Source organism: Vespa velutina, chromosome 22, assembly GCF_912470025.1.
Source record: "Vespa velutina chromosome 22, iVesVel2.1, whole genome shotgun sequence".
In the NCBI taxonomy this organism is placed as follows: Eukaryota; Metazoa; Arthropoda; class Insecta; order Hymenoptera; family Vespidae; genus Vespa; species Vespa velutina.
Window position 1 is genome coordinate 502776 of NC_062209.1, and position 23404 is coordinate 526179.

Here is a 23404-nt window from a genome sequence, read left to right on the forward strand (position 1 = left end):
TATATATATATATATAAAAGAAAAAACTGTTACGAATGAAAATCTTTTCTCTTACGATTTTTGATAAATGACCATGACTCCATAAGAAAAGGTCTTGGCCTTGCGTTAGCTTGCTCCATTTCACATCAGAGATATCGAAGCGAAGTAAGAGAAAAAATTTGGTCGTGACCTTGTTTAATCTGAATTGGAAAAGACATGTGTGCGTGTGTGTGTGTTTGTGAGAGAAAGAAAGAGAGAGATATGAAATACTGCGCGTGTTTGACTACTTAAACTTGCGAATCACGTATGGTAGATTATGAGAATGCATGACTGTATCTATTTATGATCGTCTCTATACTTGAAGAAATGTTCTTGTGTGCCTTGTGATTATTATAATTATTAGTTATCATAGTCATGTCGATAAGCTCTCGAATTATATTTTAGTATTATTTACGCGTAAATTTTATTTTAACGTAAGTAACGAAAGAAATTTTGCAATTGTTTTAGAAATACCGTGGATTTTTAACGTAATAAAAAAGTAGGACGGTTAACGTCGCGAATTTTATGCATCGATAACGATATCGATGCATAAATTTCGATACGTAAAATCTGTCCTTTTTAAACGACAACAAATCCTACAAGTTTGACTGCTAAAACGATGAATGGATATTCCTCTTGTGAACATTTTTTTTTTTTTTTATAAAATAATCTTATGCCAAAAGTATTTGTAAATTATTGTGCATTATCGTGCATTATCGTCACCTATTATAGATTAATGCTTATTTATATATGATGTGTATATATGTTTATATATATATATATACATATACACACATTCATATATATATATAAGTACATATATATATACTTATATATATATATATATGCAAATGCACGAACAGTGTACATAAGTATTATCACTATTATTAAAGAAATTGAAAAGATTTACTAGTAAAAGTATTTGCTCTCTTTCAAACCTATCCTCTACTTTCATAATTTTATTAAAATTAAAAATAATTGGAAATAATTGAAACAATTGAAATAATTTAAATAAAGGAATATTCTATGATATAAATGATTGCATGTTTAAGGAGAATGATGTTAAAATAAAAGAATGTGGAACAAAGCACGAAGATAATGAAATAACCTTCGTGACGATTTGAGATAACGTTATATCGGATTAAAATTATATTCTTTTACCTTGCCTCATAAGATTGAGATTTTCTGACGTAGCGTCGAAGAAAATCATGAAACAGTCTCTGACTCAATAAGATATTGAAAAGTAAATTAAAATAATTTACGAAGCATGATGTGACTTAAATCACGATTAATTATCTCTTCGTGCTTAATAAAGGATTATGATTGATATTTCGTAGAATCATTTATATATATATATATATATACATATATATATATATATATTTAATTAAGATTATTATATTATTAATAAAAATAACTTTTTTTAACGACAAAGAACTTCTCTTTGTATTTCTTGTTTATTTTGTTTGTTAAATCCATATAAACGGCGCGTAATCAATATAGAAATTTGAACGAACGTACATTTAAGTGGAATGATTATATACATAATCTAATTTGAATTATTCCCTAGAGAAATATGATAAAATATCTATAATATAAAACTATAACGATATATTTTCTTGAATAATATTGTCATGATTCTCGGACAGTTTCAGCTTAAGTGTTATAATTTTGATTGATTGTAAGAAAATATTACATTTTATGTAATATATATATATATATATATATATATATATATATTTATATATATCAGTAATGTGTAAATTAGCACAATTTGTTGTAACGCACGGTATTTATCACAGTCTAATTGGAATTTCAGGTGAGTGATTTCCTGTGGCCTTCTCCTTGAGGAAATTTTTCGACGTTTTGACCTTAACCCACAAGCTGGTATAAGAAAACGGACATTGACCTCGATGAATCAGAAACGACCTAGAACCATGGCAAGGAGAGCCATACGAACGTAAACACCATTTTCGGCTTGTCTAAAATACGCAGCGCGAGGATCCATGTCGAATTCTGTACTTATCTCGAAAACACGTGGAAGGGGATGCATGACTACCATTTTCCTCTTGGCACGCGACATTAATTGCGGCGTCACTATGAAATGACCACAAACCTGCGAAAAAATAAATGACATTTTTATTACGATTTATTTTTGCGTTTCGTCGATAGGGTTCATTTGAAAAGTTCAAAACTAATTTACATTGAAATTCGTAATTAGTGGTACAGGTGATTGAACGTGAAAATATGATTAAGTGGAATGAACATACACGCTTAGGATAGTTAATGATCGGTATCAGATTCATTAACATCTCATATTTTATACACGTAAGTAATATATGTCAGTACAAAATTATTCTTTTTACCTGTCGATATTCATCCTGGGTTACGAAACGTTCGCGTTGTATACGTGTCATATAAAGTACATCCGTATCTGGCAATGCCTCTTCAAGACTTTGAAACATTTCCTGGGATACGCCGCGCTTTGACACATAATTCATTACGTGCTCGGGCATTTCAAGTCCAGACGGAGAAACGTATCGTAGTTCTACGTTATACAAGGTCAGTAACCTGAAATCGAGTTAATATGATAATTATTAGTCGACATATTGACGGATCGAATGGAAGATTTTTTTTTAATTGGTAATGAATATGAAACGAAAATTCTATGAATCAAAAGATTTGTACGAATCGATCGACTACTTTAGATACATTGATCGATAACAAATATTGATCGTTATTATATGATAAAAATATGAAAATGATATCGAAAAGAGATAAATTAGAACGATTGTTATTATACTGTAATATATAGAATAAAAAGTGATAATTTTGTGATACGGATTTTTATATTTAATAATTTATGATCGATGTGTAGGATAGAGAATTTGATTTTATTGAATTAACCTGGCGAGAGAATGAACGGTTCTTCCATGCTTCAAATCGCCGACCATCGTAATCGTCAGACCGTTCACAGTACCGATCTCATCACGAATTGTGAAGATATCCAATAAGGCTTGAGTGGGATGTTCACCAACACCATCGCCAGCATTTATTAGGGGCTTTCTACAGTGTTGAGATGCTCTCTATAAAATAGATAATAATATATAGGATAGTTTATTCGTTACTTATCTACTTATGTAATATTTCGAATAGGTGTACTTACTGATACTGCACCAGGTTCTGGATGTCGAACAACAACTACGTCAGCGTAACCAGCCATTACGGCTACCGAATCTGTGAACAAGAAAAGATCATCGGTTAGAAAAAAAAAAAAAAAAAAAAAAAAAAAAGAGAAGCAGTTACGAACCTTCCAGAGTTTCTCCCTTTTTTACCGACGATGTAGAACCATCCATGTATATTACCTTTCCACCAAGTCGTTCCATAGCAGCCGAGAAACTACAGGAAGTTCTTGTACTGGCTTCGTAGAAAATAGATGCCATAATTTTACCCTAGATAAAATAAAACTAAAATTTTAAAGACGAATAACTGCTTATGTGATAATACTTCTATATCACAATATCAATAATCTTACTCTCAAGATGTGATCCAACATTCGTTCCTTTCGAATCGCGTTACGAAATGTTTCGGCGAGATGGAAAACTTCTTTCAATTCTTCCTTATTGAAGATATCCGCCGAAAGAATATGATGTCCAGTTAAGTTGCAGCTAATGTGATTCGGTGTCGTTGGCTGTACATGGAGATTCAAATTACTTTCGCTCTTGTGACGTATGGAACTACTAAAGGACAACGGTGAAATTGTTCGTTGAACTCCTAATAGCTTTGGATGATCGACGTCCGATGCGAAATGAACGTTCGATTTTTGAATGATGGGTTGTAATAAGTGATTATAGCGTTCTGAAGAAAAATAAAATAATTGGGTAAAGTAAAATATCTGATACGAATAAATTATTATAGATCAGATACAATAATAGTTCGCGTTTCCTCACCTAATTGTTCTTCTTCCAATTCACTATTACGATCGTGAATATTAGGCGATAAAAGATTATCCAAGCCTGATCCAGGTCTACTAACGTTTACATCGATCGTGGGTGCATAAACAATAGACGGATGTTTCATCTTTATTTGAATCTCTCTGATATCCTGACCGAATCCTGGATTAACCAAAACTTGTCCTTCAACGTAAGCAACTTCCCCTCTAAGAACTACTCTATGAACCGAACCACGGATTTTCATCCCTGCGAATGGTGTCCATTGAGCTTTGCTAAAAGACATAGCATCTGGTATGACCCATTCATCATCTAGATCAACTTCAACGTAGGTGTTCGGTTGATCTGGTATATTGAAGATTTTCTTCGGATTTCTATAAAACTTGTCGACCAGTGCCTGCAATATATATGTTCGTCTTTTTTTTGATGTTACATTAGATATTAAACGAAGAATATGAAATATTTTCTACGTTTCATTTTAAACCTATTAGTTAACATAATTGCAATGTCACGTGATAGTATTGGTTATTAAATTCCAATTCGAAAACAATGGTTCCAACAGTTTTTGAGTTGGAATTTTAAAAATGATGAATTTGGTAGGATTTCAAAGGAGTTTTTTTTATTATATGTTAGTTTAAAATCGACGAAACGACGAATTTTTGTCCGAAAGGTGTGTCGGGAATAACGAGAACTGTTCAGAAATATTAATACGTTTTTTGTGTTTTTATAAATAAACATCAGAATAAAGAGGCTTTGAATTTATTTGCAGTCCAAATAAAACTATGACAGAGATATATAATCGCGAAGATAAATAATAAAAAAAAAAAAGAAAGAAAAAAAAAAAGAGAGGAAATAGGTATATAAAAACATTATGGCTTTCGCGCTCCTTGCCAATGATACCTAATCGGATAAAGTCTCCTGGCTTATCTCGAAGAGAAAAGATATCGAAATAAAGCTTGTCTTTAGAAATGCGATAAACATAACACGATTCCTCACTCTTAGAATTAGTTATGAAATCAATGTACTTCTTTCATTAATAAATAACTTCCTTTTTTTTCTTTTCTTTTGTTTCGCATATCTTTTATATTCGAGCGCACAAAATTCTCGATGAAAAGTATCTACTATTTTTTTTTTCTTTATTTAGTCGTTCGGTAAATGATTTTTTTTTTTTTTTTTTTTTTTTTTTTATACTTACTTCCATCGTAAGTTTTCCTTCGTGTACGGCATTCAGTAACAATGGTAAAATTGTTTCCAAGCCTGGGAAACCTGGAGGTGCATTCTTGCTTGTTTTTTCTTGTACGGTGTGAGGAGCTAAAAAACGAAAATCCAAATGGTTATTCCTTTGCAAACTGAAAACTCAGATCAAATATAAAACCTTCGCTTTCTTTTGTTTACCATGATCTGTCGCGAAGCAATCGATTGCATCTAAATTGTCCCATAATGCTTGCTGATCCTCTTTTGATACCAGAGAAGGTCGTACTTGACCCTTCGTTTCGCCTATACGTTTAAGATCGTCTTTGCAGAGGAAAAGATGATGTGGACATACTTCGCATGTAACTGCAAGACCCTGAACAAATATTTCAAGATACATTACATTTTTTATTCGATCGACCAAAGAAAATATGTATATATACATATATATATATATATATATATATGTATTTTTGAAATACATATTATGTAAAAGTATAAACCTTCTCCTTGGCAGCGCGTATGATTTGAATTTCTTCTTTTCTTGCGACGTGACAAATATGAACTGGTCTATTGTGTAAATTGGCCAAAAGAAGAATGGCTGCCGTTGTTTGTCCTTCGGCGTGAACACATAAAGGATATTTCTTCGGCCAGCTTTGGAAATGCTGTAAATGAACGTGTGACGTTAAACGTTACGTTAAAAGTGATATTAATCCTTTCTAATTTGATATTTTTTATCCTTTTATATATCTTGTTAATATCGAAGTTAGATAAGAATGTTTTGAACGGTTGCAATCTCTGCTAATGCTTTTTTTCTTCTCTCTCTTTCTCTCTCTCTCTCTCTCTCTCTCTCTTTTTCAAATCTCCGGCTTGTAAAATAGAAGCGATAGTATGATTAAAACGGGTTAACATTCTAAGTTACACGCTGCAACGGAATGTATTGTGTGATATGATAGATGCATGATAAGGTGTATTCAATCGTGTACATAAGCTGTTATCTGCAATGAGGAAAGTACCTACGTTTTTCCCCGTATTAGAGATTAGAAATGGATTAGAGATGAGTAATCAACGAATGCATTTATAGAATTGAAGGTCTCGACTTTACCTTTATCCAAACGGTCAGATCAATTAGACGTAGCGTCGTGAAGGTCTCGTTAAGATACATCTTGAGACCTGCAGCGAGGGGAGCGATTTCTGGTGTTATAATATGGTTGTCCGCCGAAGCACCTATGAAAAGTGCATAATCGCATCGTGCACCGGCTATCGCACGCTAAATTGATAAAAATAAAAATTGAAATTAAAAGAGAAATTATTAACCATTTAAAGAATAAGTAGTGTAATATTGTTGATTATATTATCAAAGTGCTTATCTTTGATGCAATTATGGACAACTTCCTCTTTTATCGATTATATCACGTGCCTTTCGATAAGACGCACGTTTTCGAAAGTGTGCTAATAAATTTGGCAAAGAGAAAAAAGGTTTTATCAAAGAATAAGATGCAAATATTTACATTTTTCTCGTATATATAAACGAGACTCAAATATGTTAACAATCTTTCTCTTTTCAATTGATACAAAACGGACGTCTTCATTTGCCTAACTCTTTTCAAATTGAGTTATATTAGATGATGTAAGGAGACCTAGTTTCAAACTTCATTCACAAGGTCGAATGAAGTCCGCGAACATTCCTTTGATTTTATTTTTAGCGCGGTAATATAAATGATGTAAAACAATTTTTACACATCATTTATTATCTCAATACACGCTACTTATCAAACAGAAAAGATATGGAATGAAAGTTGCGAACACTTTTTTTTCACGTTCACACCGGAAATGTATAGTTGTAGGAAGAAAAAAAAAAACAAAGAAACAAAAAACCGTACTTAGATCTGATAAAAAAGCTTCGCATATTGACCTTTCTTTTTCCTCTCTTGTTCCTTGCAAATCCAAAAACGTATTTGCGAGAAGTATAAGGATAAGCTAAGAATATAAATGAAATATTGTGACGATAGCAATGAAATCAATTATGTAAAGGTCGTAAATCATTGATAATATATATCAATCTCTTACCTCTTTTGCCAAGGCAAAGGATTGATGATCAACGACAGCTGGATTGGTGTTGGGCATCGCGAATATCATAGTGATACCTCCAGCCAGAGCGGCGGCCGTGCAAGATGCGAAATCTTCTTTATGATTCGCGCCAGGATCACGAGTGTGCACATGCACATCGATGAAACCGGGTAACTTTATCATCCTTCTGGAGGACATGCAATCCGTGTGTGTCTTCATACGCGGTGCACGTCCACCCAATATTCTCATTGCCTATTGTAAAAATGGAGAGGGGTTATCGTATTAAAACGTTATTCCGATTATTATGTTCGCCCTCGATTGACCTTGAATCGCATAGTACAATTCCATACGACTGCATAACAAAGTCTCATGCTCTTATGAAATATCGTAAGAATTTTGTTTATTTCAACGAGTGTAAGCAATCTTTGCTATTTTCATCGTAAAAGAAAAGAACAAAAAAAAATATCTATATAGGTATAGAAAGCGATTAGATTATTGCTAGAAATATGATACGCAATGCACATCATTAGTACGCGTAACTAACATCCTATTACTATTTATACGTTTTACCATTATTTTTATCTAGCGAGATAATATAAAAGGCTAAGAAATGATTTAATATTGATTTTAAGAAATTTCTACGAAAGTAGAGGTCGACGGCTAATCGCTGAACTATGCGGCTGGACTTTGATCATTTGATACCTGTATTTTATAACGTTCCGATTATAAAGAAATATTACTTATATTGGAATACTTGTTTAGGTACTTCATAGATTAATTTTGAAAATATGAGTCATCGTTCAACGTCGAACTTTTTTATATTTTCAAAATTATCAGATTTTACATGGCGTAATTATTTTAATGGTTCATTACCTCGACGAGTAGTTTGGCACATTTTACGTCCGTGACAAGAGGAACGGAGTAATCTACCGCTAATCTTCTAGTACGGTAGCCATGTGTCATGAAGTTTGAAACACGTCTAGCGCCTCCGTTTCTCATTGGCAAATTAATGACCAAATCGAATTGCTTTTTCGAAAGGAAATCAGCAAGATGTCGCAATTCGCTCGGACTCGAGTCTTCATTAACACCGATGTTTTCGAAAGTCCATTGCACCGGTTCTATCTATAAAAAAGAATGTTAAAACGGTTAAGATCATCAATTACACACACACACACACACACACACACACTCACATATATGCCATAATAAATAAGATTCTAATTTATTTTATTATTTTTATTCTATTATTTTAGATCGTTTAATCGTACGGAATAGATAGACGTAGGTAATAAGATTAGACTTATCGAAAAGATAATCGCTATAAATAATATATATAATATATATATATATATATATATATATATATATATATATAATATATATATATATATATATATATAATATATATATATATATATATATATATTTTCACATATATGTATATATATATATGTATACAACGATAAGTAAAAAAACAAATTCAACTAATGATTAATACTTAATATATTTTAATGTCAATTATTTAAATGGCTTATTAGTTCGCTTTTGCGAATAAATTCATTTTTCATTTTTTTAATCACCCCAGATCAACAGAGATCCATATCATATGGATATATTTATTATACCAGTGGAATGCAAAATACTTATTAGTCTAGTCCAAAATTTAATATAGATATAATCGCGTTAAGATAAGGATTAAGGGAAAGATAAGATAATATTGTTATTTTTATCTATTGTAACTGGTAGATATATCTGCATGTGACGTCAGGAAACCTGTCAAGCCTTCAATCATCAAACAGAGATATTTTAACTAATTATTGATCCTATTATCCTGAGCCTTTTCTTTTTATCATGAAACGTAAAATCTGTTCGATATAAATCTATAATTGTTAAAAAGATAAACATGATAATGATTTTAGATAGAAATAGGTATACGTTTTCGATAGACAAGCTCTTGATTTAATTTCCTCTTCCTTGGATAATCTCAAACTAAAGATTCTATTCTAAACTTTAATTTACAACGACGAGTATATATGATTTTATCTTGAAAGAAATGTTCTTTTAAATCTTACGAATTCATATATTTTAGCTTTTCCTAACGAATCCTACTGCAATTGTAATGCATTTAAACTTTTCGTAAAATGATCAACGTTTTATATATCACGTCATCATGATACAAGGTAGGCGGGACATTTTTTACATTTTACGTGTTTGTCGATAACTGATAGTGAAGAGTTGATTAAAAACGTTCTCCTGGGTTGTTCGATAACGAGATAGCTATTTATCGACGGGCGGCAGTCGCGGGGAGACTACTGTCTCACAGATCTTTGCGGAATATCGAGTACAGATACCTTTCGTGTACGCCTACAATGATTGGTTTCAATGGCTGACATCGTTAAAGCTTACCTTGTATGGGTAACGCTCAAAATAAAAAATACGACGGGAGTTATTTATCAAAAATAAAGGACACCACGAGCGCGATCGCGAAAAATAATCCTATCGTCGATCATACATATCGATCTTCTCCCTCCACCCTCGGAAAAAGTTATCGTACAAGTAAACCTATCGTCATCGGAAGGAGTTCGTTTGAGAAGAGACAATGGGTAACATCAAGTCGAGAAGATCAAGAAAAGATAAGAGCAAGAAAGCTAAGGGTGATGATAGAAATCGAAGTTCCGATATGGAAGATGACTATGACGAGAATGAAGATATGGAAATGAAATGGTTGAGAAGAACCATAAGGAACGAACCAGAACACTTTGTACTTAATAATCTTATGATGTGCGTGCAATTCTTTGGAAATTACGAAAAGTAAGCCATATCGACATTTTTTTTTTTCTTTTGTTACTTCCTTCGAAGAGAGAATGTGTGCGTGTGTATGTGAGTGAGTGAGTGAGAGTGTACGTTTATTCTGTTGATATCGTGATTACTCGATTATTTTTAAGTGTTTTTTTCCTTCTTTTTTTTTTTCTTTTTTTTTTCATACAGTGGATGGTAGTTGAATTACGCAGAGATCAATGATGACAATGCAGAAAAAATAAAATGTTAATTTTTTTAAACTTCGATCCGATTACATTCTTAATCATCTATATATGATTTTAATTTTATTATCGAAGAATATTATTTTCGAAGCATTGCAGTCACCTTCGAACGATTTTTATGATTTGTAGTTTTACGATAGTGTTCGATGTGTAAAGATAATTGTTTTCTTTGATAAGATGTACCAATATTGAGAAATATTCTGGTAACATTTTTCAAAAAAAAAAAGAACAATGTCAATATTAAACATTTATATGGATGATTAAATTGTTCCGTAGAAAGTTGTAAGATGTAGACTTTGATCGCGCTTGCGTTATCCTCATATTTTTAAAACGGTCAAGTATTAAATAAGTTTATCTATAATCGTATAATTTCGATATCTCAAATACTGATACGATGATTTGGGCCATAGAAGGCTATTGATGTATACTTTATCAATCATAATTCTTTCTTGACTATGTCATCTATATATTCAAAATCAAAATCCTTGACTATTATATAAAAATTAAATCAAGTGGTTAACCTAAGTATTAATTTCAAGCACAAAGAAATGTGCTTTATCTTTCTCTCTCTCTCTCTCTCTCTCTTCTTTTTCTTTTTCTTCTGTATCGACTTTGTTCTTTGCGAGAAAGAAAAAAACACGAATGAACGAATTCCACGAATCATATTGATACGAATTATTCTGACTTGGATTAATCTAATCGACAATCTTTACGATCATATTGTATAAATAATATGACATGTGATATTGTGATAGCTCGTGAAAAATCGTCCAGTTTAAAAATCTTTTATAGCAAATAATTACTTTCAGGGATATTGCACGCATTAGGAAAGGTTTGGTGTCGTCTCGCGAAGCGGACTTAAACGAACAATTGGCTCCGCATAAACATGTCTTATTGCCGGACGTTCTTCAGGAAGAAGTAGCACGGAACGTAGGCTTTACGTCGTCAAGACAAACTTTACGTCCAACCATTGAACCATTACAACCCGTTCGAATTTACGTTGTACACGACAACATCGAAGTTATCGAGGAAGATGCAACTTATAGCCCTATGAACGATAATTCCATTTATAGTATGATATTGAAACAAACCGAACATCGAGGTTGGTACAAAAAAGTCAATGTTATTTTGCGATGTAATTTTACGAATTACTTATTATACGTCATATTTATCTATATGTATATGTATATATATATATATATAATATATATATATATAGGATATGTGAAACTACAACTGCAGGAGGATACACCCCTATTGAAAAAAGTGATAGCGGAAGAAGAATCAGATGGTATGAAAAACGACGATGGCTTTTACAGTGACGGAGATAGCATATACGGTTCAAAATATACACGGAATAGAGGCGTAGTTCTAGATAGGCAATCCAAAAATTCTCTTCGTTCTTCGAAGTACAATCATAGTAATTCCACGTCTAACCTTTACGACGAAGATACTCTGTACGAAAAACAAAAAAGTTTTTCCCAAGAGAACATTTACGAACCGGGCAGTTCTCATGATCGAATCAAAGTCGAATCGGATCATTACAAGGTACATTCTTTGATCGAGGAAAGATCCTCTAGAGTTCCCGAACCACCTCCGAGAAACGGTTATCCGAATTGTGGAGGTCATCATTCAAGGACCAAACATTACAATAAAACGAAACTTTATTCGAACTTTAGTCGAGCAAGTAGCATCAGTTCTGGTTATAGATCTGGGAACTATGTAGTCGACAGTGATAGCGATTGTAGCTGTAATCATACTTGTAATCTCTCGCGAAGTTGCGACGATTTATATACTAGCGGTGATGTATCGAAGAATACAGAAACCGTATATCCCGACGAAGATTCCGATATAGGTCAAATACCACGGAAATGTTTCAAAAAGATCACTTACACCAGCGAGGGAAAAATATATGATCCTCTCGAGGAAAGAAGATATCCAATGAACAACAAGCAGAAAAGAATACGACAGGTTCTTAAACGTTACAATTACAACGTCTTTTATGTTAGCAGTCTTTACTTTATGAAACACTTTTTCGGAGTCTTCATCCATCAGCTAATTGACGTTTTTGGATTCGATCATGACTCGGTAGAAGATATGAAACCAGAGGGTTGTATTATTTATTACGACAAGGTAATAATATCTCACGCAACGAAACTCACCATGGTAGAACCTTACGAGATCATACCAAGTATTTGGTCCCAATGGCCCGATGATGCTAAAGAATGGTTGAATCGTCCTCGTAGCACCTGGCCCAGCGACGACGATCTTGGGGAAATAAGAAATTTGGGATGTTACATAGTACCGGAAGGATTTTCGCCTAGGAAGGGTATAAATATTTATGAAAATATTGAATGGCTATTGACGTTTCCCGCTGCCGAACGATATTTGGAAACTTGTATGACATCTGCTCAGATACAAGTCTACTTGATGGCACTGATGCTGCACAAGACATTTATAAGGCCAGTATTCGATTCTATGTTTGGATTGACGACGGCACACATCAGGAATAGACTTTTTTGGATGATAGAAGAGAATGATAGACCGAGTAAATGGCCGAATAATCGGACTGGCGAGTGTCTAATTAAATTTCTGGAATCCATGTATTATTACATCAGTCAGAACGATCCGATTCTATCGGATTATTTTATCAGAGACAGGAATCTCTTTCAAAAAATACCAAGCGAGCATCTATTACACACGCAGAAGCAAATCAAACGAATTCTCGAGAATCCAATAATGTACGTCTTTCATGCGATGGAGAACGTCAAGTATAATCAGCAATTCTTTCCTCAGATTAATTTTGGATTACTTTTAAACATTCTTACCGCCAATGTCTTGACGTTGATTAATCCGGCCCTTACCGGATATGTTCACAAACCTATGTCCAAGTCGACCGAGGACGAGTATAGTACAACAAAGAGCGGTAAACCTATATACACGGATACCCGACCTGGTGGTTTTTGGGTGAACGCCAAAAATTTAAGCCGGACCGAGGATGAGCAGAAGATCTATGCTAACAGACCGACGGTGACTAACAAAACGCTGATAAATCCGCGTAAGGCAACGGATTCGGTTATCGAAATTTCGGTAAGTATTCTTCCAAAGTGTTAATATTTATCTTTATTTTTCGCTATTTATTATTTTCCAAGAAAAATAATTTTCCTTTTTTCAGGTACGATGTGCCGATTTGGAAGGCATAAGGCTATGCGCATTATTAGACTTTTTCATCAGTCACTTCATTAAAATGGGCGAACGTTTTCATCAATATCGTGCTATCCAACAAAAGATGATATATTTAGATCAGGCAGATCGACTCTCTATTCTTCTTTGCGAACATCCAAGATGGAAGGAAGATGCTAAAGCATATCGCGATAAAATTAGGGTCCTTAGAAAACGGCAAGATTATAAATTGGCCGAAAATGTTCCACAGCAAAAGCCAATTAGAAATGTCGAAGAGCCAATTTTTGCTGTGCCGTTGAAAAATCGTTTTACTAAAGAATCTCTAGAAAAATTACCATCTGTTGCGAACGAAGCGAAGCAATCGGACATAAAGGATCATACGTATGATTCTGCGTCGGTAACGAAAGCAATGATTGAGGAGAGACCACGTACACCTCCTTCATCCAGAATAAATCGTGCAGCGACACCGACTCCTCCAGTACCTATCCCAACGGATAAAGTATCCAGTCCGACAAGGCGAGTACCTAATTCAGTGGACAAAGTAACCAGTCCGACTAGGCGAGTAACTAGTTCAATAAACAAAATATCCAATCCGACTAGGCCAGTACCTAGTCCAATAAACAAAGTACCTAGTCCGACTAAGCGAATTTCTAGTCCAACAAACAAAATGTTCGGTCCGATTACGGAAGTATCTTCTCCGACAAAGAAAGTTCAAAATGATCGGGAAAGTTTAAACTCATCGGTGCCAATAAGGGATAAACAAGAAAAATCGACGCAAAGAGTTTTATCGCTCGTAGAAAATGAAAACGATTCGTTCTTGTCCGAGACAACTTATATTTGAATTAGTTTGAATTCTCTTTAAAACAGTGTTCCTACATATATGTATGTATACCTAGTGTTAAATAGTTAAAGGACTAAAGGAAAGTAAACGTAAACGCAAACGTATTTGAAATTGATGCGAGCCCTTATTTGATATTTATTGTTTTTAGATTATTTTGTAAAATACGTGCGTTTCAACGAAGGACAAATACTCGACGAATACTTTTCGATATTTGAGAGAACAGTTACGATGAAACAGATTCGATGTAGCATTAACTGTATAAAGTATCATTTTAATTCGAATGCAATAGGCCTAAGACAACTTGCTATAATTAATTCTGTATTATTTTAACAATTAAAGTAATAGAAATGGAAAATAATAATTTCAATTTATAATGAAAAGATTGTTTCAATAAGAAGTTCTTTATATTTTGTGATAAAATATGAAGAATTTATCATATATATGTGTATACGTAACAATTACCACGAAATGAAATACATTTATAAAACTTTTAGGTACATTAAAGTTAAAAAAGCAATCTTTGTTATAGCTATGATCGTGTGTATACATACATATACACACACATATATATATATACATATACACACACATATATATATATATACATATACACACACATATATATATATATATACACACGAGATGTAAATAAATATTTTTCATTTATCATTAAAGAATAAGATCGAAAGTACTAGTTATAAATAAATTTTTTATCTACATACCTCGACACCGTGTTCAGTATAAAAGTCAGCTGTGCCCATGCTAGCATATAACTTATAACCCATTTTGTGGAGACTTCTAATAGCAGGTAATAATTCCATTTTATGCTGCAATAAGTATTCGTTTACTATTAGTCATATTTTTTTTTTTTTTATATTTCTCTCTGAAAGATATACGAAATATTATAAACTTACTTTAAAACTTCCTATTGAGAGTAAGATTCCTTTCTGGGGAATATGAAAACCGGTACTCATCATTCCTTTAAGATACGCCTCGTAACGATTCTCTCCGAAGCAAGCAACTTCTCCTGTTGATACCATTTCAACGCCCAACATAACATCGGCACCTATAGACCGCAAATAATAAAATATGACTATATCGTGTTTTATTTTCATTAAAAATATTTCTTGGAGTTAATATTGACCTGCGAGGCGTGAGAATGAAAATTGTGGAACTTTTACACCGACTTTTCCACATCCAGCTAGAACGTCAACAGGATCGATTGATTCGCCGATTATCAATCGCGTAGCCATCGCAACAAAATCGTGATCCAAGGTTTTCGAAACGAAGGGAAACGATCTTGATACTCGTACGTTGCATTCTATAACTTTCAACTCATTGTCCTAAGGAAAAATAAACGAAATAAAACGATATATATATATATATATATATATATATATATATATATATATATGCTATATATTTCAATTTGATTACCTTAGCGATTAATTGCATGTTAAAGGGACCAGTTACTCCTAAAGACGCCGCAATAGCTTTGGAAATGGACTTGATTTTTGTCAGAGTTTCTGAATTGATATCTTGTGGGGGAGTTACGAGAGTGGCATCACCTGAATGTACACCAGCGTTTTCGACGTGTTCAGAAACAGCCATGCAAAGAATTACCCCATCGTATGCGACAGCATCGACATCGATCTCCTTTGCTTCCAATATGAACTTCGATATTACAACGGGATGTTCTTTACTGACCTCGCTGGCACTTTTCAAATAAGATTCTAGATCTTGATTGGAGTGTGCCACGTTCATAGCAGCCCCACTTAAAACGTAAGATGGCCGTACCAAACAAGGATAACCAACTTCTTCGCAAAATTCAATGGCAGATTTAAGATTCGTTAACTCTTTCCATCTCGGTTGTGAAATTCCTATTCCATCCAACATACGAGAAAACTTAAAACGATTTTCTGCCCCGTCCACGGATTCCGGTGATGTTCCAAGTATTCTAGCTTGCTGCCTGTGAAGATTCATAGCTATATTATTTGGCAATTGTCCACCCATGGACAGAATTATTCCTTCTGGACACTCATAATCATATATGTCCATTACTACTTCGAATGTGATTTCTTCGAAATATAGACGATCGCTCATGTCATAATCTGTACTGACTGTCTCTGGATTATAATTAACCATAATAGTTTTACGATCCAAATTTCGTAGTTCGCGCAGACAACTTACCGCGCACCAATCGAATTCTACGGAACTACCGATTCTATATACTCCAGATCCTAGAAAAATTCATATAATTAATAAAATCGTTAATTAAACGATGACTAATAATTTATGGGTATATTTTTTACCTATAACCATCGTATAACCACCAGGAAATTCTACGTCATGTGTAGTACCATTGTACGTTAAATAAAGATAATTCGTAGTCGCTGGCCATTCCGCAGCAACCGTATCTATCTGTTTAACCATAGGTCTGATGTTACTTTCTTGTCTTTGTATACGTACGGCTAGTTCAGAGCTCTTCACTACAGTGGCTATTTGTTTGTCCGAAAATCCAATTTGTTTTGCACGTAATAACACATCGTGTGACAATTTCGTATGATCGATACTTTCCAAAACTGAATAGTAATCGATAATATTTTTCATCTTTTGTAGAAACCAACGATCTATTTTGGTGAGTTCATAAAGTCGATCTAAAGAGTATCCGGCTTTTATAGATGCAGCCAAGACAAACATTCTCTTGTCCGTTGGTTTTTCTAATTCTTCGTCATTGACAAATTTGATATACGGATCGAAACCATTCACATTTTCGTCGACCATTCTCAAAGCCTTTTGGAAAGCTTCCTCGAACTTACGACCAATTGCCATTACCTCTCCCACGCTTTTCATTGAACTACCGATCTAAAAGAAAAAAAAGCAACCAAATATTTATAAAAAAAGGGAAAAACAAAAGAAATGAAATAATAGATAAACAAGTCAAGATTATGACAAGAATGATAAGTAATCAGACCTTTGTGCTGACTCTGTGAAATTTACTGAGATCCCATCTCGGTATTTTTACAACACAATAGTCCAAACTGGGCTCAAAACAAGCGGTTGTTTGTCCAGTGACCGAATTACGAATATCTGGCAAAGGAATACCCAGTGCCAACTTGGCAGCTACATAAGCAAGAGGATAACCGGTAGCTTTACTAGCCAAAGCAGAACTTCTCGATAGCCTGGCGTTCACTTCAATGATGTAATACTCCTCGGTGTTTGGATTCAAAGCATATTGAATATTACATTCTCCTACGATTCCAAAATGTCTTATCACGTTGATAGCCGTGGTTCGAAGCATGTTGTATTCTCGATTTGATAGGGTTTGACTTGGTGCCACAACAATGGATTCTCCTGTGTGAATTCCAAGAGGATCAACGTTTTCCATGTTACAAACAGTAATACAATTGTCGTAAGCATCTCGTACAACTTCGTACTCGACTTCCTTCCAACCCTTCAAAGATTTGTCTATGATCAGTTGATTGGACTGAGCAAGAGCCTGTTGAGCTAGAATTTTCAATTCTTCTTTTGTATTTGCGAATCCCGACCCAAGACCACCGAGAGAAAATGCTGCTCTTGCCATAACAGGATAACCAAGTTTCTCCGCCGCTTCTAAAGCCTTATTAACAAAAAGGACAAAAGAAAAATATATATATATATTCAATGAATCAGTTTTCTTATTTAAATGTAAATGCGATCAAGTATTGTTTATGGTATACAATTTACCTCTTGAATGGAATATACTGCTGCACTTGGTGCGACCTTTTCGTGAATCTCACCGATACGTTCTGCGAATATCTTTCTATCTTCCGTCTGTATAATGGATTCGATTGGTGTTCCTAAAATCTTAACATTGTACTTTTCGAACACGCCGGTCTTTTCTAATTCTACACCACAATTCAGGGCAGTTTGTCCACCAAAAGTTAAAAGTACACCATCCGGTCTTTCTGAACGTATTACCTATATAATAAATATTCCCATTAATGAATTAATAACAAACACGCACAATATTTAAAGATAAACGTATTTTTACTCACTTGTTCAACATATTCTGCAATAATCGGTAAGAAGTAAACCTTATCGGCCATCCCCTTGGTAGTTTGCACAGTTGCGATATTAGGATTGATGAGAAGCGTTTGAATGCATTCTTCTTGCAATGCTTTAATCGCTTGAGATCCAGAATAATCGAATTCACCAGCTTGACCAATGCTAAGGCCTCCAGATCCTAAAATAAGTACCTTCTTTGGGCGAAATTCGCCGATCGATTTAGACGATTCGAATTTCAACTTCTGAATAAGCCTATCTTTTACAGATATTCGAGGATGACCGTCCATGTTGTCTATTACAGTCTCCAGAAAGACGTCGAAAAGGCATTCTAAATCCTGTGGACCGGCAGTATGTTCCGGGTGGAATTGTACAGAAAAATATGGTAACGTCGAATGGACGATACCTTCGTTACTCTTATCGTTTGTGTTTGTAAAAAGTGCTTCCCAATCGTTAGGTAATTGACTAGCATCAACAGCAAATCCATGATTTTGTGAAGTCATATAGCAACGTCCTGTTCCGTGATGCGTTGCAGGTTGATTATGCCCACGATTACCATAACTATAGGGTATATGAAAATGATAACATGATGTTAAAAAGAAAATCACAGTTCACTAGATTATAGATATATTTCATTTTTGATCGTGTCAGTCTTCAATTTTATAAAACGTTACGATGCAACAGGTGGATTCAACATACCTCATTTTATAAGTGGTACAACCAGCAGCGATCGAAAGCAACTGGTGTCCCAGGCATATACCAAAAATTGGCCTTTTTTTTGTATTCGCCAAAATCGAAGAAAGATTCTCGATGGTAGTTTTGCAGGTACTTGGATCACCAGGTCCATTGCTTAAGAACAGACCGTCGTATTCGGCCGTTTTCAAGTCGTAATTCCATGGGACAACGTCCACTCGGGCACCACGATTTAATAAACGTCTCAATTGATTGTATTTTAATCCACAATCGACGACGCATATACGAGGCGATCCATTAGGATTATACGTCCTTGGTGATACCTAAAGTACAATCATATATCAGGGGCTTTGTTTAACACAAAAAAAAAATAAAAACAAAACAAGAAATAACACATTAAAAAAAAATAACAAGGATTCGAACTTACACGGGAAACCTCTGCAACGAGATTTCTTTTATTAGGATCTGTCAATGGTGATTGAAGAGGCGAGATATTAGAAAAAGGGGGCTGTCCTAAGACGATCCTACCCAATATGGAACCCTTCTCACGAATAATCTTTGTAAGGGCCCTAGTATCGATTTCGTATATACCTGGAACAATTTGTTCTTCCAACCATTGAGAAAGATTTTTTGTTTGACGCCAATGGCTCGGTATCTCGCAAATTTCTCCGGCTATTAGACCGGCCGCCCAAATTCGATCCGATTCGAACCAACTATAATTGAATAGAATTTTCATTAGATATATATATATATATATATATATCTTAACAATCAATCGATGATTAGGAAATGTTATCGTTGAAAAAATATTTGACAATTCTAGTATGTGCTTGTTTACGTAAAGATACGATAACGATATATATATATCGATATATATATATATATATATATATATATATATATATACTTGTGTGTGTATGTTAAATGTAGTATTAGAACTGTATCACTGATAACGGTACAATTAAACGTATATATATATATATATATATATATATATATATATATATATATATATATCAATAATATTGAGACGATTATTTATTAATTTGTTTGTTTGTTGGAATTACATGCATGAAAACACGCACTCACACTTACTATGGTATACCGTGTTCATCCTTTTCATCACCAAAGACGCCGTAGTTACCTACTAAAGGATATGTAAGTACCAGAATTTGTGCATGGTAAGAAGGATCAGTTAGCGACTCAGGATAACCCACCATACCGGTCTGAAATACTAAAATACGTATTCGTTAAATATACATTACATGAGAATTTCTAGTTCGTTTCGCGATCCACAGAACAATTGTCTTTCTAAAGTGTTTTTAAAGTGAAAACAATTTGAAATTAATGATAGAGCAATAGAATCAATCCATTTATGGTTATCGATCTATCATCGAAAAATTAAATGTATATTAAATTGATAAACAGCGATTACTCGTAAATATTTATATAGGACAATGTCATTTTGAATTTTTAATAGAAAAAAATAGTTCTCATAATCACGTTAGCATGGAAGTTGTGAAAGAAGAAATAAAAAAAAAAAGGAGAAAAAGAAGTGCGAATTTTCAAAGTGTTAAACTGTACGTGTAAATTTTTTCCTCTTTCTCTCTCTCTCTCTCTATCTCTTTCTCTCCCTCTCTGAATAATATTCATCGTTAAAAGTAATTTTCAATGACCCTAAAGGCAATTATTAAGACGATTAGTTTGATCGCATCAATGAAGACAAAGCTAAACGAATCCCACGTGTTCCCTTCCTTTATTCATTTGGAATAGGCGCTTTATTCACATTGCCGGCGATGAAAAACTCTCGTTGAAATCGATAACAAACATTATCGAGGGAAATGTGGTTATAACGCAGTAGAAACATTGAATCTTTTGCAAATCAAAACTTCTTAAAGGGAAAAGGATGAAGGAGATAAAGAAGGATGAAAAAAAAAAAATGTAAATAAAAGAAAGAAAAAAAAAAAAAGAGAAAAAAAAAAGAAATGAAAGAAAACAAAATTAATTTCGAGAAAGATATTGTCACGAAAGAACGTTTGAATTTAATCGATGAACATCAGTAAAGGCACGTGTAACGAAAACTCACCGATTTCACCGTCGACGGATATATCGGCACCAAAGCGTCTTCCTGGGAATACGGTGCCATCCTCTAATAAGAGATAAGCATTGCAATTCTCTGCAAATTTTGACGGGTGTTTGGACATTTTGTTGAAGAACAAAAAAGAAAATAAAAATGTATACACGTGTATATCACTCTTTCGACGCACGTTCACGTACCGCGTTAGACTGCTCGCTTCGAGCTACGATAAGATACTTAAGCAAGTTACCGGCGAGTATGTACCGGAAACACTGTGGACGTGTTAGAAACGATACGCGAGCGCCACATCTTTTGCATGAACCATCATGTGACCAGTTCTAAAGACATCATCAAAGATTGCACATGCGCTATATGAGATAACGATCTACGAGGGAATTTTGAATCGAAATTGAAATTGATTACGATCGATATTATTAACGTTACAATAATAATAATAATAATAAAAATAATATAGGGCTTGAGTATAAGCATTTAACTTAAGTGGACATTCTTCTGTTTTATTGAGTTAATCAAAAAGTCTGGATAGCTTAATGGTCCAAATTAGTTAGAATCTTCAATTTAATTCTAAGAATCGTTTAGCTTTTTCTATCTTTTCTATAGTACTGATCTCTTTCTTTTCTTTTTTTTTTTTTTTTTCCTTTGAACATCGAAAGCCATATTTTTTACCGAAGTAACGATCAATCTTTTATAAAATGTATTGGGAAGTTTAATCGTTTCGAGTATTAATTGATATAATATTTGAAAAAAGATAATAATTAATTACTCGTTCCAACTGTCCTAAAGATATTCTTTGTTTTTTTGTTCTTTTTATCTTAAACAATGTTAATTATTGCTGAAAGTAGAGGCTGATTAAAAAGAACATGTTCGTCGGTGTAAAAATAAGTTGCTGTTATGAAAATTATATTATTCTTCCTTTCAAAGGAAAGTAAATTAATTCGATCTTGAAATAATCTCAAAAACGTTCACTGAATCGAAATGAAATAATACTGTTATGTTCGTGTCAAAAAAAAAAAAAAAAAAAAAGAAAAAATAAATAAATAAATAAAATAAAAAATAAAAAATCAAACCACTTTTATTAACAAAACCACGTCTTTATCAAAAACACGTTGTCTTCGTGACATTTAAGTGTTCCAATTAAAAAATGTCACCCTGTATATCGTCGCACGTCGCGCGCCCATGAGAACAAGTATTTGATCGTATACTGCTCAAAGGCTTTAATAAAAATAACAATTCATTCTAAGGTTAACGTTCGCACGTTCAAACTCGTCCAATGGACGACGAAGCCTCCCCTCTATTTTTCTTCTACATAGAAACCACGCTTTCCTATTTCTAAATGCTGTTCTCTTCGTTTTTTTTTCTGTTAATATATCGGGTGGTACCAAATATCATAACAATATGTATGTATATACAGAATGTCTCTGTTTCTTTTTTTTTTTTTTTTTTACGTATAATTTTACCAACATATTCTATAAATAAAAATATGAAAAAGAAAAAAAAATATTATATAAATGTTATACTCTTAAATACTTTATTAAATGCGTGCTGTCTATTACGATATTAGACTATCAATGAAAAGATTATCAAAATTAAATCTATTATTTTTTTCGATTGTTTTAACAAAACTTTTGATATCATTTAATTGATTTTCTTATTGATCTAATACTTCAAGAATATTATTATTATTATTAAATACTTTTTTTATATTTGTAATATCTATAAGGAATGATATATTTTTATACGAAACGACAACAAACTGGTTTCTTGTTCGATACCACGTAGGAATAAATTTACATTATAATTCTATTTCAAAATGTTGTTCGTTATTACGAATACAGGACTCTGACATTTGTATCTACATTGTTTGTTTTTTTTTTAATTATAACAATTCGTAGAGCATATAAAATATTATTAGTTTTAACACAGGTCAACGATCAAATCAATAATTTCAAGTAAACATTAGAGTTTATCTCAACATATCAAGTAAATATGGGCAATGTGTGTATTTATGTGTTCGTTAAACTAACGTTATTTCGTATTTTTGTTATAATCTTTTAATAAAATATTTAAGAGCTTACCTGCATATGTATATATATATAAAATTTTATTTTATAAAAATAAAAATTATAAATTTTAAATCTATTATTAATCTATATTATAAATTATAACATTTAAAAAAAAAAATTCAAATTTTATGAATATTTTTATTATTTAATATAAAATCTTAATTATTTTTATATTCCTAATTTATCCCCAAAATATTTAATTTATAAATTTA

General features: G+C 33.1%; 2 protein-coding genes and 1 long non-coding RNA gene across 3 annotated transcripts; 2 read left to right on the top strand and 1 right to left on the bottom strand.

Annotated features, from left to right (window-relative positions):
* Positions 1–7: 7 nt before the first annotated feature.
* LOC124956487 lies at positions 8–4430 on the top strand. The gene is made up of 2 exons (XR_007103259.1): positions 8–2346; positions 2897–4430. It is a non-coding gene; the product is annotated as an uncharacterized LOC124956487 (long non-coding RNA).
* On the bottom strand, positions 1457–21380 carry LOC124956483 (CAD protein). Its single transcript, XM_047512357.1, has 25 exons — positions 21118–21380; positions 20127–20265; positions 19459–19744; positions 19038–19354; positions 18332–18899; positions 18021–18254; positions 17269–17913; positions 16607–17159; positions 15732–16534; positions 15439–15637; positions 15209–15360; positions 15017–15121; positions 8103–8351; positions 7230–7481; positions 6265–6429; positions 5663–5824; positions 5364–5535; positions 5164–5279; positions 3969–4365; positions 3554–3876; positions 3329–3470; positions 3185–3255; positions 2926–3104; positions 2385–2589; positions 1457–2134 (listed from the first exon to the last, which is right to left on the bottom strand). The coding sequence occupies exons 1-25, from the start codon at positions 21233–21235 to the stop codon at positions 1937–1939; spliced, it is 6750 nt and encodes a 2249-aa protein (XP_047368313.1). The 5' UTR covers positions 21236–21380; the 3' UTR covers positions 1457–1936.
* On the top strand, positions 9492–14985 carry LOC124956484. The gene is made up of 4 exons (XM_047512359.1): positions 9492–10040; positions 11080–11372; positions 11490–13360; positions 13446–14985. The coding sequence occupies exons 1-4, from the start codon at positions 9829–9831 to the stop codon at positions 14292–14294; spliced, it is 3225 nt and encodes a 1074-aa protein (XP_047368315.1). The 5' UTR covers positions 9492–9828; the 3' UTR covers positions 14295–14985.
* Positions 21381–23404: the final 2024 nt, after the last annotated feature.